Source organism: Perognathus longimembris, chromosome 3 (genome assembly GCF_023159225.1).
Source record: "Perognathus longimembris pacificus isolate PPM17 chromosome 3, ASM2315922v1, whole genome shotgun sequence".
NCBI classification, from domain to species: domain Eukaryota; kingdom Metazoa; phylum Chordata; class Mammalia; order Rodentia; family Heteromyidae; genus Perognathus; species Perognathus longimembris.
In genome coordinates this window covers 7,955,261-7,974,327 of record NC_063163.1, presented here as the reverse complement: position 1 = coordinate 7,974,327, position 19,067 = coordinate 7,955,261, and the positions used below count along the sequence as shown (strand labels likewise).

The 19,067-nt window shown below is 39.5% G+C and overlaps 1 protein-coding gene and 1 non-coding gene across 3 annotated transcripts in view; both read left to right on the top strand.

Annotated features, from left to right (window-relative positions):
• The window catches only part of Tm9sf2 (transmembrane 9 superfamily member 2), a 52,255-nt gene extending 35,454 nt beyond the window's left edge, over window positions 1–16,801 (top strand). Inside the window, exons 10-17 of one of the 2 annotated variants that reach the window (XM_048341138.1) lie at window positions 7–139; window positions 988–1,107; window positions 3,650–3,707; window positions 8,175–8,334; window positions 11,010–11,161; window positions 12,595–12,706; window positions 14,602–14,773; window positions 16,132–16,801. In XM_048341138.1, coding sequence (XP_048197095.1) covers window positions 7–139; window positions 988–1,107; window positions 3,650–3,707; window positions 8,175–8,334; window positions 11,010–11,161; window positions 12,595–12,706; window positions 14,602–14,773; window positions 16,132–16,199 — 975 coding nt within the window. In that variant the 3' untranslated portion in view covers window positions 16,200–16,801. Of the gene's footprint in view, window positions 1–6; window positions 146–987; window positions 1,108–3,649; window positions 3,708–8,174; window positions 8,335–11,009; window positions 11,162–12,594; window positions 12,707–14,601; window positions 14,774–16,131 lie in introns of both variants that reach the window. The other variant, XM_048341137.1, reaches the window with a different exon arrangement.
• Window positions 4,769–4,888, top strand: LOC125349812. Its single transcript, XR_007210616.1, has one exon. It is a non-coding gene; the product is annotated as a U6atac minor spliceosomal RNA (small nuclear RNA).
• Window positions 16,802–19,067: the final 2,266 nt, after the last annotated feature.

The following is a 19,067-nucleotide window of genomic DNA, read 5'->3' as shown; positions in this document are numbered from 1 at the left end:
TTGTAGGAAGATGCCCAGGAAGAATTTGGCTGGAAACTGGTTCATGGTGATATATTCCGTCCTCCAAGAAAAGGGATGCTGTTGTCAGTCTTTCTAGGATCCGGGACACAGATTTTAATTATGACTTTTGTGACTCTTTGTAAGTGTTAAGTAAAAATTTACAAGTAAACAATACTTAGTCTTAAGTAATTATTTGAAAACTAACTTTCCTAAGTTAATAAACCAGGCTAGAGTTATTTTTACACTCAAAATCTGTATTCTTTGTCTCTGAGTACCTTGGGACCCTGACCAAAAACTTACAACTGGGAATTTGCATTATGTAGGGTCATAGTGATATACTACATTGAATATTATTGAGATCTGTGTTAGCTGGCAAAAGTATATATTCTTTTGGTTGTATTTGGGTTTTTTTGTTGTTGTTGTGGGGTTTTTTTGCCAGTCTTGGGGCCTGAATTTGGCCTGGGTATTGTCCTTGAGCTCCCTTTGCTCAAAGCTAGCACTCTGTTACTTGAGCCATGGTGCCACTCTGGCTTTTTCTGTGATTAATTGGAAATAAGAGTCTCATGGACTTTCCTGCCCAAGCTGGCTTCAAACTGCAGTCCTCAGATCTCAGCTTTTTGAGTTGTTAGAATTACAGATGTGAGCCACAGGCACCCAGCACTTTCTTATTTTAAGAATGAGACAGCCAGGCACTGGTGGTACATGCCTGTAATCCTAGCTACTCGGGAGGCTGAGATGTGAGGATCGTAGTTCAAAGCCAATCTGGGCAGGAAAGTCTGTGAGACTTATCTCCAATTAACCACCAGAAAACCGGAAATAGTGCTGTGGCTCAAAGTGGTAACAAGTTCTAGCCTTGAGCTGAAGAGCTCAGGGACAGCACCCAGACCTAGAGTTAAAGCCCCATGACCAACAAAAGAAAAACGAGACAGACCTGTCATTTTACACCAAAGGAAGCAGAGCAATCACATGTGAAACCTTATCTTTCAGTTTTTGCTTGCCTGGGATTTTTGTCTCCTGCCAACCGAGGTGCCCTGATGACATGTGCTGTGGTCTTGTGGGTACTGCTGGGCACACCTGCAGGCTATGTTGCCGCCAGATTCTATAAATGTAAGTAAACACCATTGTGACTGTGGCAAATAGGTGAGGCTCTGAAGCATGTACTCCAAAGATGAAAGACATGGCTGGGAGCTTCTTTGTTATAAGAATAACGGTCCTTACTATCTGTGGAAAATGCTTCCATAGCAAAATAGGCAGTTTAAATGCTGCTTGTGCAGAATGACTGACTTCCCTCCTTTTTCTTTGATGCTTTGGTTTAATAGGATAAGCAGCTTAGATTTGGTATATGCATAGAAGCATGTAGAAACCAACTATGTAACTGAGAATTGCCAGTTTCTTAACCGAAACAAGTAATATATCTAGGTTTACCCACTCTCACATAAGAGATCATATTGTATTAATTTAATATTTATAAAAAATAAACTTACTTAAAGTAAACAAACAGCTGAGTACTTTGAGAGCCCTACAGAAAGTTATACTAAGTTATATTGTGTGTGTGTGTGCGCGCGTGTGCGCTGCTCCTCAAGTAGAAATATTAGCTAGACTTGAACAGGTATGGTCCTGAGCATGTTAAACCCCGTTTTTGGGTCCATAAGTTGGTTTTAATTTTTTTTTCTTGCCGGTCCTGAGGTTTGAACTCTGGGCCTGGATGCTGTCCCTGAGCTTCTTAAGTATTGTACCACTTGAGCCACAGCTCCACTTCTGGCTTTTGTGAGTCGTTTTTTTGGAGATAAGAGTCTCACCGCCTTTGCTCCAAACCGCCATCCTCAGATCTCAGCCTTCTGAGTAGCTAGTTTTATAGGCATAAGCCACTGTTGCCTGGCTTTGTTTTAATTTTTATGAATTTTCTCTTTACTGAAATATAGAGGACTGGGTTATTAGCATGTATGAAACACAGTCAGGCCCCTGCCTACCGTACCAGTGTTACTTTATACCACACTCCTCCCTTTCCTCATTATTTCACCCACACTGGCCTTCCTCAGCCAGGCTCTGCATCTTCAGACTTGCCTCTCCATCCGTACTTGCCCATGCAAGACCCCCTTGCTCTGCCTCTCCATCCTTCAGATCACCCTGCTGTAGTTTAGGTGCATGCTAATTAGTCAGAATGTTACTAAGAGGTGCTGTCTTGGCACTGTCAGGAAAAACAAAACAACCTGAGTTCATAGGTAGCGGGTGGTAGGTAGGGAGATACAGCTTGCTGCAATTCCCCAGCTGCTATTGAATTCTTAGGCTCAAATAGTGCTCCTGCCTTTGGACCTGCAGGTAGATGTGTATCACCATACCAAATTTACAAAATCTTCTCTTACATTTCATAGACATTACAAAATTATTAAACTCAATAATTTCACAAGTCTTGTCAGTCAAATGTTATGTGTATATACACATGTGGTAAACTTGCTTATCAGTGATGCTAAGTGTAGAGATACAAAAGTGAAATTCTTCACTGTATAACTAATACAAGCCAATAGAAAAAAGTTGAAAAACTAAAACAATGTACCATTGGCTCATGCTTGTAATCTTAGCTACTCATGAGGCTGAGATCTAAGTATTGCAGTTCAAAGCCAGCCTGAGCAGAATTTCACAACAGTGAAATTCCCTACTATATAACTTATATAAGCCAGTAGAAAAAAAGTTTTTTTAAAAAATGTACTAGTGGCTCATGCCTGTAATCCTAGCTACTCAAGAGGCTGAGGTCTGAGGATTAGAGCTGAAAGGCAGCCTGGGCAGGAAAGTCCATGAGACTCATACCTTTAATTAACTATCAAAAAGTCAGAACAGGAGCTGTGACTCAAGTGACAGAGCACTAGCCTTAAGCAAAACAATACCCAGGCCTTGAGTTAAGCCCAGGATAGCCACCAAAAAAAAAAAAAAAAAAAAAAAACCAAAACAAACTGCAATCCTTTTTCTCTTCTTAGTCTCTTAACCTCTACTAGATATCACAGTGCAGAGGAAACCTGAGTCAGACCTACTGAGGAAATGTAAATGTGTAATAAGTCAGACTTAAGGATTCCTCATTTTAGAACAGAAATAAACAAGGGTCCTCAGTGTATCCTTTCTGTACCTGGACCCATTGATTAATACTAGTTAAGATTCATGCAAAAATAGATAAGAACTGGTCTGGATGACTTACTTACTCTTTCAGTAAATGACAAAAAAAGTAATTAGACAATAGGCTTGGGGGGGGGCAGTCCTTGGGCTTGAACTCAGGGCCTCAGCACTGTCCCTGGCTTCTTTTTGCTTAAGGCTAGCACTCTACCACTTGAGCCACAGCACCACTTCTGGCCTTTTCTGTATATGTGGAATCCAACACAGGGCTTCATGTATGCTAGGCAAGCACTCTACAACTAGGCCACATTTCCAGTCCCAACTATTTTATGCTGAAGCACAAATCTGTAGAGTAGCATTTAGGCAGAGTAGTCTTGTGTTCTCAGATTTGAACCATTTGGTGAGAGACATCATTCCATAGTTGCAAACATTTCGAGAATGAGCAGCCAGTGCTGCTTGACAGTTTGGCCAATACTGTTCTTGGGAATATGAATATGATTTGCCTTTACAGAAAAATTTGTATTTATACATTTGTTTTCTTCTGTAGCTTTTGGAGGTGAAAAGTGGAAAACAAACGTTTTGTTGACATCATTTCTTTGTCCTGGGTAAGTGAATTTTTTCAATTCTTTAGGTTTTTTGGGGTTTTTTTCCCCCCTTGGTTGGTTTCTTAATGACACTGAAGGTTGTACTTGGCGTTACACTTGGTAGGCAAGTACTCCACTTGAGCCATTACTCTACCTTAAAATTTTTAAATAATGCTCAACACAGCCATATTTTATTCCTTAGCACTTCAGTGCCTTAAATCTTTTATCTGTCTAAATGACATATCCTAAAAAAAATTAAATTCAGAAAAGGGGTAAAAAGCGAATAATCAAAAAGCATTAATCTATAATATGGGCCTTATCTGGGAAAAATTACCTTTAGACATGAGAAATACTTTTGTTTTCTTTTTATTTATATATTTGTTTGTATTGGTCCTGAGGCTTGAACTCAGGGCCTGGGCACTGTCCCTGAGCTTCTTTTGGTCTACCACTTGAGCCACAGCTACATTTCCAGCTTCTTTGGTAGTTAATTGGAGATATGAGTCTCAAGGACTTTCCTGCCCAGGCTGTCTTCAAATCATGATTTTCATATCTTAGCCACTTGAGTAACTAGGATTATACAGGTCCATGGCTGTTTTTTTTTTTTTTTTTTTTTTTTGGCCAGTCCTGGGCCTTGGACTCAGGGCCTGAGCACTGTCCCTGGCTTCTTCCCGCTCAAGGCTAGCACTCTGCCACTTGAGCCACAGCGCCGCTTCTGGCCGTTTTCTGTATATGTGGTGCTGGGGAATCGAACCTAGGGCCTCGTGTATCCGAGGCAGGCACTCTTGCCACTAGGCTATATCCCCCGCCCCCCATGGCTGTTTTTGTTTGTTAGAAATCTTTCTGGTCAGGCTGGGAATATGGTGTCAGTGGTAGAGTGCTTGCCTCGTATATATGAAGCCCTGGGTTTGATTCCTCAGCACCACATACACAGAAAAAGCCAGAAGTGGTACTGTGGCTCAAGTGATAGAGTGCTAGCCTTGAGCAAAAAGAAGCCAGGGACAATACTCAGGCCTTGAGTTCAAGCCCCAGGACTGGCCAAAATAATAATAATAATAATAATAATAATGGTAATAATCTTTCTGGTATTCTGTGAAAGAGAGAAGGCTAGCATTCTCCTTGACAAGAAGTCTTTTTGTTTTGGTTTCCTATTCTGCAATGGTCAGTCTGACCTGTTGCTGTGTAAGGTTACATTAAAAGTTTTTAACCTAAACATAGGAAGGGAACCTCCCTGAAGATGTTAAGCCAAAAATATGCTTTTGGACTTTTGTCAGAAATATTGCTACTTAGTAGCAATTCCATTAACTTAGAGTAACATACAAAAAATAATCACTACAAACCAAAACCCTAACTTTTGGGAAAACCACTTGTGATCTCATTTCTAATATGCTTCCCAACCCCCAAATTTCTAATGGGTAAAAATTGGCCATTGTATAAGGCGTAGCAATAAAGAATGCCAAACGTGATACATTTGAAAGCAGAACTATTCCACTTGCAGGTCAGGGGAAAAAAATTATTTAAAAAAAAAAAAAAAAAAGTAAGGGGCTGGGAATATGGCCTAGTGGTAGAGTGCTTGCCTAGCATACATGAAGCCCTGGGTTTGATTCCTCAGCACCACATATATAGAAAAGGCCAAAAGTGATGCTGTGGCTCAAGTGGCAGAGTACTAGCCTTGAGTAAAAAGAAGCCAGGAACAGTGCTCAGGCCCTGAGTCCAAGCCCCAGGATTGGCCAAAAAAAAAAAAAGAAAAGTAAATGACAAAAAAAGTAATTAGACAACAGGCTTTTTGGGGGACAGGAAGGAGTCCTTGGTCTTGAACTCACGGCCTGAGCACTGTCCCTGGCTCAAGGCTAGCATTCTACCACTTGAGTCACAGGGCCACTTCTGTCTTTTTCTGTATATATGGTGCCGAGGACTCGAACCCAGTGCTTCCTGTATACTAGGCAAGCACTCTACCACTAGGCCACATTTCCAGTCCCAACAGGCATTTTTATACATGTTTGGATAAATGTTCTTTAGTTACTGTCTCCATGGGAGATGCACAATTCTCAACTATTCATTTCTCTATTCAAATTGTTGTGGTTTTCTCAAGCCATAATTTTTGTCATCATTCCTTCTGCTATCAATTCAAGAAGTTATTTTTAACAGCTTTTTCTTTTAAACATCTCCATCCTTTGACAGCTACTGTTGCTGCCTTTTCCTTTGTTCTGTTTGTGTGCTTCTTCCCTTATTTCTACAAATTGCTTAGGCCTCTCATCTCCTAAGAGAGCTTCTAAGCATCTTCTCTTGCTTCTGAATGTTTCTTTTCTATTCCCAACATAGCGCCTTAAGGAATAGTTTATATTCCCTATTCCCATTAGCTCAGCAGACATCTTTTCCTCATCACTTTACTGAAATTTCTCTAAGATGAAAGGTAATGTTCCCATTTTCAAACCTAGAAACCATTGTCTGCCTTTACCCTTTTCCTCTCCATAGGGTCTAATGTTGACATACCTGCTTGAAACTTTTTATGCCTTCATTGAATCTGTCTTCCACTGTTCTCCTGTTATATCTCCAATGAACCCCTTCTCTGATTTTTTTTTTTTTTTTTTTGCCAGTCCTGGGCCTTGGACCCAGGGCCTGAGCACTGTCCCTGGCTTCTTTCTGCTCAAGGCTAGCACTCTGCCACTTGAGCCACAGCGCCACTTCTGGCCGTTTTCTATATATGTGGTGCTGAGGAATCGAACCCAGGGCTTCATGTATACGAGGCAAGCACTCTTGCCACTAGGCCATATTCTCAACCCCCCTTCTCTGAATTTTATTCTGTATCATGCCCTTAAAAGTAGAGGTTTATAAGCTGGACACCAGTGGCTCACACAGGTCATAGAGGAGCTGTGGCTCAATTAGTAGGGCACTAGCTTTGAGCCCCCAAAAAGGTCAAAGTTTATATACAAAGTTGTGGGTTAAGTCAAGAGAAAGTATATGTGCTTGAAAGCTCAATCTAAGAATCCACTTCAGGAGCAGATTCCTATAATACATCACTTTCATGGCTTTAGTTATTAGAGTTCTACTTGCAGCAAGGCAAGAAGGAGAAGTGGCTTCCTAAAAGATAAGGGATCATGTTATTGTTTATAGGTGTTGTGAACAGTATGCAAGAACATCCACCCAGTTTATTACAAGACTTTTAACTTGTAGAATTAATTTTTAAAAAAAGAAAAAGTTCAGTAAAAGGGCTAGATATTAGCTAATGTTCCAGCATTCTGAATATTACTAATAACCAAGTAAATGTTTTTAAAGTAATAGGAGTTATGTTAGAAGACTTTGTTCACAAGATTATTAGCAACAGAAAACTGACATAGTACTTCAAATGAACTCTAGAAATTTGAACTGTGCACAAATTGACTGTTACTTGATGGAAAGATCGAGTAATGATTGTCAAAGGATTTGGAGACATTCTTACTACCTGCCACAACTAAGGACACATAGATGAACCCCAGTTACATGTATGCATACTAGACATGGCATCAAAAGCCAGAGGAACTGTTGGATTGACGATTCTGGACCACTCCTCATATGAAGGGAGAAAATTCCTGTTCTAATGTTAGACATACAAAATTAATTCTGGGTAGATTAAAACCTAAATGTAATAGTTCATTGTAGAGCATGTGCTAAGTATATGTAAAACCGTGGGTTCCATCCTAGCCCCACAAAACAAAAAGCAATATACATTATATAGAAGTGGTTTTTGTTTAATTGCAGCCATGTTTTTAAATGTATACTCAGAAGACAGCTTGGAAGGAAATTAAAACTAAGCACTTTCAGATGTTTAGTTTCAAAAGCACAAACCAGGAGAGCATGGTATTAAATGAGGATTAGTGACTAGAGTGTATAAATAACTCACATACATAAAATGTACAACTCAAATGAAAAACGATCAGTGAGTGTAACCAGCAAGTCACAGAAGATAAAAATCAGAAAACCCAACACCAGATGCTTTCTGCAGTTGTCCATAGAAAATAGAAATTAAGCCAGGTGCTGTTGGCTCATGCCTATAATCCGAGCTACTCAGGAGGCTGAATTCTGAGGATCGCGGTTCAAAGCCAACCCCAGCAGGAAAGTCCATGAGACTCTTGACCTCCAGTAAACCACCAGAAAACTGGACATGGTGCTGTGGCTCAAGTGATAGGGAGATAGCCATGAGCCGAAGAGCTCAGGGACAGCGCCCAGACCCAGAGTTCAAGCCCCACGACTGACCAAGAAACAAACGAAGAAAAGAAAGAAAATAGAAGTTAAAACAACTCATAAGTATGACAAAAACAAAAGGTAATTTTCAAAAACTGCTAGTTGGAATTTAAGTCAGACAAAACCAACCAGAACAATTGTAGAGTTTCTAGAGAAGTTTCAAATCACATACCTATTGGCTTGGTAATCTACCTTCTAGATATAAAAACATTTACTACTTGATTTTGTTTCTGACCCAGCTTTCACCCAAAAACCTTTTGTTTCTTTTAGGATTGTGTTTGCTGACTTCTTTATAATGAATCTGATCCTCTGGGGAGAAGGATCTTCAGCAGCCATTCCTTTTGGCACTCTGGTTGCCATATTGGCCCTTTGGTTCTGTATATCTGTGCCTTTGACGTTTATTGGTGCATACTTTGGTTTTAAGAAGAATGTAAGTACATGAGTATTAATTTATTCAAATGAATTTTAGCTGTGGACATTAGTATATACTACTTTAGAGCACTATAAAAGTATCTAAAAGACACAGACCTAGTTAGGCACTGGTGGCTCTTGCCTGTAGTCTTACCTTCTCAGGAGCCTGAGATCTGGAAGTTCTTAGTTTGTGGCCAGTCCAGACAAAAAAACTCCATGAAACCCAATCTCCAAAATAACTAGCAAAATACAAGGCTGGAGGCATGGTTCAAGTAGTAGACCAACAGACTGGCAAATAAGAAACTGAGTTTAAACCCTATCACCAAAAAAGAAAAAAGATAAAAACTTGTCCTGTGATATCTTGATTTCATAGAACATTCTTAAACTATTATCAGGAATGAGGTAGAAGGAAGGATAAGATTTCAGAGTGTTAAGTAAATGGAAACTCTTAGATTAATTGGGAAAGAAATAATCTGACCTGTGGAAGTGATGGAAGAACCAAAGTGTTTGCAATGTTACTTATTTTATCTTATTTATTTTGTTTACTTTACTTTAGTTTCACAGGTTGCCCAAGCTGACCTCAAATGTAGGATACTAGCTTCAGCTTCCCAAGTAGTTGGGCTTTACAAGTGTGTGCCACCACACTTGGTTAAAAATAACCGTTTTGAGCTGGGACTGTGGCTTAGCGGTAGAGTGCTTGCCTAGCATGCTTGAAGCCCTGGGTTTGATTCCTCATTACCACATAAACAGAAAAGGCTGGAAGTGGCTTTGTGGCTCAAGTGGTAGAGTGCTAGCCTTGAGCAAAAGAAGCTCAGGACAGTGCCCAGGCCGTGAGTTCAAGCCCCAGAACTAGCAAAAGAAAATAAAAATAATAATAAAAGTTTAGATTTTCATTTTATCACAGAATCTGAGCTTTTTTACCTTTTATGCAAAAATTAATTTCTAGGGACTAAAGATATAGCTCAAACAGTAGAATATCTTCCTATAGCAAGTCCCTGAATTCAAACCCTAAACAACTCATAGAGAAAGAAGAAAAATGTCTACAGTTCCCTCTTGTGTAGCTACCTATGTTTAGGTATTTTAAATCCCAGATGTCCATGATGCATCTAGGACTTAAAGGAGAATAATTGAGACCACCACCAGTACTTTGAGCTATAAAACCTCATGTAGTCTGTCATTATCTTTATGTTCTTGTTGGGGTTGTTTCTTTGTTTTTTTTTTTGGCCAGTCCTGGGGCTTGGACTCAGGGCCTGAGCACTGTCCCTGGCTTCTTTTTGCTCAAGGCTAGCACTCTGCCACTTGAGCCACAGCGCCACTTCTGGCCATTTTCTGTATATGTGGTGCTGGGGAATCGAACCCAGGGCCTCATGTATATGAGGCAGGCACTCTTGCCACTAGGCCATATCCCCAGCCCTCTTTGTGTTGTTTTTTTTTAATTTCTGCCTATGCTGGGGCTTGAACTAGGGCCTCCTGCTCTCCCTTAGACTTTTTACTTAAGGCTAGCACTCTACCACTTGAGCCACATCTCCACCTCTGGTTTTTGACTGGTGAGATAAGAATCTCATGGACTTTTCTGCTTGGGCTGGCTTTGAACCTCAGTTCTCAGATCTCAGCCTCCTGTGTACCTAGAATTACAGGCATGAGCCATTAGCGTGGAGTTGACTTTGTGTTCTGGACTTTCAGTGAAATTTTTGCCTACCTTCAAATACAATTATAAAACAGAAAAAAAAGTGCAGAAGCAATTGATTTCTAATACTAGATAATTAAAATAAAAAACTTAGCTGTGTGTATCTTTTTTTGTCTTTGGTTTTTGGAAATTTTTTGTTGTTGTTTTTATTTTGTCAGTTGTGGAGCTTGAACTCAGGGCCTAGGTGCTGTCCTTGAGCTCTTTTGTTCAAGTCTAGCACTCTCCACTTTGAGCCACAATTCTACTTCTGGTTTTCTGGTAGTTAATTGGAGATAAGAGTCTCTCAGCCTTTCCTGAGTGGGCTAGCTTTGAATCTCAGCCCTCAGAGCTCAGCCTCTTGAGTAGCTAGGATTATAGGCAGGAGCCACCAGTGCCCAGCAACTGTGTTCTTTAGCTGTAAAATACAGCTTCAATTCAACATACCAGTTTATGATAAGTGTCATCCCTTTCATTGCCTTCCTCGTCTCTCCCAGCTCTACCATACCCCATTGTATATTGTGTGTTTCCATTAACTGTTACTGTCCAAGTACTATACTCTGTTCTGTGTATTTCTTATTTTTTCTTTTTCTCCCCAGTCCTGGGGCTTGGACTCAGGGCCTGAGCACTGTCCCTGGCTTCTTTTTGCTCAAGGCTAGCACTCTGCCACTTGAGCCACAGCACCACTTCTGGCCTTTTCTATATATGTGGTGCCGAGGAATCGAACCCAGTGCTTCATGTAGACAAGGCAAGCACTCTTGCCACTAGGCCATATTCCCAGCCATTAAGCAGTGGATAGCAGCTGGAAGCAATGTTGGCTTGTTCCAGTAAACAGACGAGTATTATACCTGTGTCTGGCTTATACCTGTGTCTGACTCAATGCTTCTAAATACAAATACCAGTTTGATGACTTATGTGGACTTCTATTGCCATTTTTGTCAGCATGGAAGCTGAGAATAAGCAGGCAAATACTGTACAGAGAATTTTTTAAGTAGAGACCTAATTAAGAATCTTTTCTTCCTTTACCAAAGGCCATTGAACACCCAGTTCGAACCAATCAGATTCCTCGTCAGATTCCTGAGCAGTCATTTTACACAAAGCCCTTGCCTGGCATCATCATGGGAGGGATCTTGCCCTTTGGTTGCATCTTCATACAGCTTTTCTTCATTCTGAACAGCATTTGGTAAGCGGAGGACAGTCTTATTTTCATTACTACCGTATATAGTATATAGTACTTGCTTTTTATAGATTACTATTTGTATCTTTTAATTGTAAGCAGTTATCTCATGACCAAAAAACTTGCCAAAAGGTTGTGTTATCTTGGTTGTGAGATACAAGAATAATAATAACAATAGCTCGCACTCTACCACTTGAACTTGAGCTACAGATTTACTTCTGGTTTTTTGTGATTAGTTAAGAGTCTCATGGACTTCGCTGCCCCGGTTGCCTTTGAACCACAATACTCATATCACAGCCTCTTGAGTAGAGCTAGAATTACAAGTTTGAGCCACGGATGCTTAGCTACCTCTTACTCATACTTGATTTTCAGAGTTTTGTTTTTGTTTTGGAAATCTTGAAGTAGTGGCCAGTAAACAAAGCAGTTTATGAATAGAAAACACTTGATCATTTTTACCCTTTTCATCATTCTCCTTTATCACTTCCCTCAATAATTTTCAGAGTTCTTAAGAGAGATTGTCCCCATTTTACAGAGATGAAAATGAATTTTAGGAAGTTGACCAATTTTATCACACATCTGCTATATGACTGAAGATTAGCCTCTGTCTCTCCAAACTCATGTCTTAAGAAATGTGTGCTATTACAGAGATGTCCTCTGGGCACTTGTTGGAGGTGACTGAGCAGGAGTTGATCTGGGTGACCTTCAGATCGGGTCCAGTCCCAGATGCTTTCATTCCCTGGTTGCTTGTTCCCATGGGAAGTTGGTGGTGGTGATTTGGAACCACTCTACTATTTTTTATGTGAATGTGTATGAATTATTATTTTATCACATTGACATACATGAAAGCATAAAATTTTAACCAGATTTCTTAATGATTAGAACATTTCCTTCTTGATTACTATGACAGCTTCCCATATTCGGCTCATTTTTTTTGTTGTTGTTGTTGCCAGTCTTGGGCCTTGCACTCAGGGCCTGAACACTGTCCCTCGATTCTTTTTTGCTCAAGGCTAACATTCTGCCACTTGAGCCACAATGCCTCTTCTGGCCTTTTCTGTGTATGTGGTGCTGAGGAATCGAACCCAGGGCTTCATTTATGCAAGGCAAACACTCTACTGCTCAGCCACATTCGCAGCCCTCAGCTGATTTTTATCAACCTCTTCCTAGCTTGACTTTTATCAAATGTATCTGATTCTTCAATAGAGAAATAGACTAATATTTTAAAGAAGAATATTTTCTCAAGTTCTGCCTGAGCAACAAGGTGCTGCCACATCCTTCCTGCCCTGTCTCATCCAACTTCATCTAAACCTGTGAAAATATAACTTGTTCCATCAATTGCGAGAAAAAGCAAAACTATCAGTGCAAGAAAAATAAATAGATCATGTTATTCATTGTGTCAAGAACAAAAATATTTATAGTTTTATCTAAATGTTTGATTGTAGGTCACACCAGATGTATTATATGTTTGGTTTCCTGTTCCTGGTATTTATCATTTTGGTCATTACATGTTCTGAAGCAACTATACTTCTTTGCTATTTCCACTTATGTGCAGAGGTATGTATTAGCAATGTTCACTTATTTAATTCATAGACAATATTTATAACTTTAGCATGTTGCAATTTGAATACTGTTAATGGAGATCATTTATGTAGAGATATATTTATTATGAAATAATTAAGCCGGTATTCCAAATCAAAAGTGCCCTTTCTAAAGGGAAGGTGAGATAGGAAAATGGTGAATCTAAGGCCAGCGTGAGCTAACTTGTGTAGATTATGCCTCCAAAAACAAAACAAAAATGAAGTGTGTATGTCTGTGTGTGTGTGTGTGCATGCACACGTGTGTGCCAGTTCTAAGACTTGAATTCAGGACCACAAGCTCTTGCTCCACTTTTTTCACGCAAGGCTGGCACTCTGCCATATGAGCCATACCTTAGTTTCCAGCTCTTCTGGTTATTTGGTGATTTACAAAAAAAGGGGGGTGGTGGACTTAGAGGCAGAGTGCTTGCCTAGCATGCATGAAGCCCTGGGTTCAATTCCTCAGTACCACATCAACAAAAAAACGTAGAAGTGGTATTGTGGTTCAAGTGGTAGAGTGCTAGTCTTGAGCAAAAGAAGCTCAAGGACAGTGCCCAGGCCCTGAGTGCAAGCCCCAGGAGTGGCCAAAAATCTCTTGGATTTGTCTTACAGGGCTGGCTCTATTGTTTTTGTTTTGTTGTACTGTGTTTTATTTTGTTTGTGCTGGTCCTAGGGCTTGAAGTTAGGGCCTACACAATGCTGTCCCTGAACTTTTTTGCTCAAAGCTAGCCTAGGCTGGTTTTGAATTGGGATCCTTACTATTTTGTGCTGTAAAAGCACCACTTCTGATTTTGAAATATTTTTACAAACATGCATATTTATTAAGCAGGTATTTATTCCCTATTTCCCTCTTTACTTGGACCCTAGCAACCACAAATCTTCTTTCTGTCTCTAAACAGTCAGTACAGTTTTTGGGGTTTTTTTTTCCTGTCCTGGGCCTTGGACTCGGGGCCTGAGCACTGTCCCTGGCTTCTTTTTGCTCACGGCTAGCACTCTACCACTTGAGCCACAGCGCCACTTCTGGCCGTTTTCTATATATGTGATGCTGGGGAATCGAACCGAGGACTTCATGTTTACGAGGCAAGCACTTTACCAGTAGGCCATATTCCCAGCTCTCAGTATAGTTTTTAATGGATTCAGTAGGTAGATTTTTGTGACTGGTTTGACTTAGAATGTTTTCAGGGTTCATCTATTGTGTAGCATATGTTAATACTTTATTTCTTTTTATAATTGGATAATATTCTTTTGCATGTGTATAAACACCTGTTCATTAATATATTTATTCATCTATTGATGTACACTTGAGTCATTCTCACCTTTGGGCTATTAAAATTATGTTGCTATGAATGCTTGTAAACAAATATTACTTGTTCCATTTCTGCTGGAGTAGGATTACTTTGTCATACATGGTAATTCTGTAACTTTCCCACTCCCCGTTTGATAGGGGATTGAACCTTGTTCTTGCTCGGCAAGTACTATGTTACTTTTACCCAGGTCTTTTACATTTTGTTTTGGAAGTTGAGCAAGGATGTAAAACAGGATAAAGTAGGGAGAAATAGAAAAGGTGAACAGAAATATCTCCTTTCTACATATGAGATGGGAGTGAAGAATATTCCTATTTTGATTTTTTAAATTTGTTTTTCAGATAGTATCTTTGGCTTTTTCCTAGCTTCTCAGCCCTGTGAGTGCAGAGGAAATGTGGGATGTTCAGTAGAAGCCAGGGACTAGAATTGGGGCAAAATTTGGGGTTTGGAGGCTTCCAGTGAACTGCACTTGCTCTGGAACTTTACTCACCTACAGGGTGTGTACTAGTTGGAAAGGAATTCTTGGTTTTTGTTTTGTTTTTTTACCATTTTTTTCTCCTTCTCTCCCCAGGATTATCATTGGCAATGGCGCTCATTCCTTACCAGCGGCTTTACTGCAGTTTATTTCTTAATATATGCAATACACTACTTCTTTTCAAAACTGCAAATTACAGGAACAGCAAGTACAATTCTGTATTTTGGTTATACCATGATAATGGTCTTGATCTTCTTTCTTTTTACAGGTAAGAAGTAAAAAAGATTATTTTTGAGTTATCTTTACATGAATCATTTATACCTACTTTCTTTTTATAAGATCCATGAAGGCGTCTATTCTTCTGTGCTCCCAGATTTAGCCCTCAGTATGACTAAGCATTGTTTAAGTCCCCCTGTGAGCTCCTTGCAAAAAACCAGATTTGTCCAAACCAGAAGACAAAGAAAGTGTTGGTGTCTGGGTTCATTGTGCTCATCTGGGTTCCTTGTGCTGTAGGGCAGGACACCTGGACTAGTGATGTTCAGGCTTTCCTGTTTACCTCAGAAATGCCCATGGGTTTCTTTGTTTTGCTTTTCTCTCTTCTTTCTGATGGTCCTGGGGTGTCAGCGCCCAAGAGCTGGCTTGTTGGTTGGTTAGTTGTTGCTGCTGTTGTTTTTTGCTGAAGGCTCCACTTCTGGGGTTTTTTGGTAGTTAATTGGAGATAAAGAGTTCATGGACTTTACTGCTCAGGCTAGTTTCGAACTGACCTTCCTATCTCAGCCTCCTGAGTAGCTAGAATTACAGGTATGAGCCACCAGTGCCCATTTGTGTGAGCTTCCTTTTGCCCTCTCTAGGAAGAAGCAAAAAATGATCACTATCTAGGTAATGTACCATGTATGTTGGGAACTTAGTGTCAGGTGAAGCTGAGTGACACCAGAAAAGACAGTCCTGGGGCACTTCTAATACTTCTGGAAATTCTGCTCTATAAGTTTTTGTTTTTGTGCTCAAAGCTAGCACTCGAACCACAGCGCCAATTCTGGCCTTTTCTGGGTAGTTTGCTGGAGATAAAAGTCTCATGGACTTTCCTCCCTAGGCTGGCTTTGAACCACAATCCTCAGATCTCAGTCTTCTGAGTAGCTAGGATTATTGGCATGAGCCACTGGTACCTGGCTCAGTTACATCACTTTTAACATTTTGTAGACATTTGCTTTGTTTCACTGTAATTCTTTGGAAACCAATATTTCCTAACAAGTATTCCTATGAATCTGATACCGGAGTATTCATTATTCATATCAGACCGTGGAAACATTTCAGTAGCAATTCCATTGTATAATAAATTGTTTTACATAAGAAAGGAAATAAGGCATCCTTTAATTTAGTTTTTGTATATAGTAAAGAAAATTATTTATGGAAAGCTTATGTAATCATATAATATAAAAGACTTCGTTTTTATAAGAAATTTGATTTGAAATGGTTTTATGTTTTCTAACAAAGTTCATAGGTCTATGGCATTTTCCTAGACAGTAATTATTTATGATTTTGTGCACTTTTAAAGACTCTAGTCATTTTAAGTCTGTATTTTCAAACTTTTTTGAAAAGGGACTTGTTTTTTGTTCTTTTCTTTTCTAGGAACAATTGGCTTCTTTGCATGCTTTTGGTTTGTTACCAAAATCTACAGTGTGGTGAAGGTTGACTGAAGAAGCCCAGTGTGTCCAGTTAAAAGAGAAATAAATTAAATTCTTCATCAACAAAGAGCTGTTTTTGTGACTCCCTTGAGTTTTATCAGACTTATTGGCCTAGTAATCCTTCAGAAACAACATACTTCTCAGTACACCTCTTCCCACAAAAATGTGGTTTCAACACTAAAGCATTTGTATTGTGATTTGATTAAGTATATATTTAGTTGTTCTCAGTGAAGAGCAAATTTAAATATTATGTGCATTTGTAAATACAATAGGTATAAAGTTTTCAATACTCGAATGGCAGAATAGAGGAGGCCATAATACTGATGAAATCCATGACAGTTAATTGTAAATAGGATTTTCTAGGCTCGGTAGGTGGAAAGAATTATTTTTCTTTGAAGGAAATAACTTTTTATCATGGTAATTTTGAAGGATGATTCCTATGATGTGTTCATGGGGGGGAGTGTGGCTTTTAAAAATCTTGTATTGGTTGTAACTGTTCATATCTTATTACTTTTCTGTGTTGACTTCATTATTCCCATGGTATTGGCCTTTAAACTATGTGCCTCTGAGTCTTTCAATTTATAAATTTGTTATCTTAATAAATATTGTAAAAACATCTTCATTGCATCATTACCTGTTGTATATTCAAAGAGATTCTGTAAATACAAATTTACTGACCAAGGGTGTTTTAAGATGATTTATACTTTTTATTGCATTTTACTGAATTTTGTTAATCTGATACTTCTTGAGTTTCAATTGAAGTGAAATGTCAGTCTTTTGGTTTTATGTCAGGTCTAAACTTTTCACTGTGAAACAATAATGGAGACTTCAGTCATGCCTATCTAGTCATAAATGATATGTTAGGTACTTAATGTGGGCCTTACATGAATAGATTTCATATTCTTGAGGTGGTTTTTTAATATATAATATTTTTTATTTTTCAAGTTGAGTTTTGTCTTCTGTTTAAATTTAGATTTCACAAGTAATTCCTTTGCTAGAATTAGAAATCACACTTTCTTTTTCTCATTCATCTGACTAATTGAAATCTCTCAGTGGAATATAGAAGTTCGAGATTACTTCAAAGGTATTAGTCTGCTTGAGTCTATGAGAACATTTGTATTAAGTGGTTCGCTGCTTGCCGCTTATGAGAACAAAGACATTGTCATTAAAATTATAACTAAAGTTTTAGCTGTCACTTTTATGATGTTGCTGGACTCTTCCTGAATAATTGTATACCACTCTCTTTTTTTTAAATCCACATATAGCTGGGCATGGCAGCTCAAGCCTGAAATTCTAGCTACTTGGGTAGGCGGAGATTGGGGGATGGCAATTTGAAGGCAACTGGATATAAAAAAAACAAGTTCAGAAGACTCAGTCTCAACCAGTGGCTGAGTGCAGTGGTATATCCTATCATCCCAGCGACAAAGGGAGGGACAAATAAAAGATTGCAGTCTAGGCCAGCCCAGGCATAAGGTAAGAGATCTTATCCTGAAAAAAACCAGTGCAGAAAAGGACTGGCAAAGTGGCTCATTGGTAGAGCCGCACTTAGTAACCATAAAGCTTTTAGTTTATTCCCCAGTACCACCAAAAATAAAAATAAAAAAAGAACTGAGTCAGACACAGTGGTGCATTCCTGTAAATCCTAACATTCAAAAGCTGAGAAAGGAGCATCATAGGTTTGAAGCCAGCGTAGGTTACATTTTAACCTGATCTCTTGGGTTTGAACAGAAAAGAAAGGAACTCTGTTTTTAATCTCTCAGAGTATTTAAGAAAAACCTTCTTTTCCAGTTTCTATCTTTTGTACTGCTTTTACCATTGAGATAGGTTCATTAGCTAAACAAAGGGCGAAGTCTGGATCCAGATCCCTTGTTAGTTTGATGGGTTCAAAGTTAAAGTTCCTTTAATCTTTCCTTCATTGAGCAGGGGTTAAAAACAATTTATGGTTTGTTCTCACTTTACCTTAGAAGCTAACAATTGAGTAGGTGGCAAGTGTGAAAATGTAGAGTAATTTAGTATCCCTTACACGGACCAGAAGTGGTTTAGAGTCCAGTTTCAGACTTGGAACTATTTGTAAACTAACCAGTTGAGTATCCTTCCCAAGCTTATTGATTGGCATGGTGTCTCACTAGCTTTTTTTTTTTTTTTTTTTTTTTTTTTGGCCAGTCCTAGGCTGTGAACTCAGAGCCTGAGCACTGTCTCTGGCTTCTTTTTTGCTCAAGGCTAGCACTCTGCCACTTGAGCCACAGCGCCACCTCTGGCCATTTTCTGTATATGTGGTACTGAGGAATCCAACCCAGGGCCTCATGTATACGAGGCAAGCACTCTTGCCACTAGGCCATACTCCCAGCCTCATCTCACTAACTTTTCATCCAGGCTGGCGTCAAACTGAGATCCTCCCAAACTCGGCCTCCCACGTAGGATTACAGGCAGTAGTCACTGCAGCTGCCCCCAAATTCAAAACATTTTGAACATCGTTTCAGTGCTCTAAAAGTTGAGAATTTCAGGACTGGGTACCTAGTAGCTCATGATAGAGTGTTTGCCTAACATGCACTAAGGCCCTGGATTAGAGCCCCAGATACACCAAAAAGGAAACCATTTCTGAGCATATCAAATTTTGAGATTAGAATGTCCCACCTGTAAAATTATTCGAGGAAAATTTGGATTGACAGGAATAATGAGGACAGTGGCAAGTCTCTCTCCCAGACCATCTTGAGGGGTCAGCTGCTGATACTGGTTTAGGATGTTCTCCCAACCAGGTGCCTTGCCCTGGCTTGTGCTGGTGGCCCGAGCCCTGTAGCAGTGGTGTGGTGCAGTGTGACTCTCAGGGAGCCCTCCTAGCTACAAGCTTTTGTGAAGGAAGCGGTGTGATCTGAGGTCCGA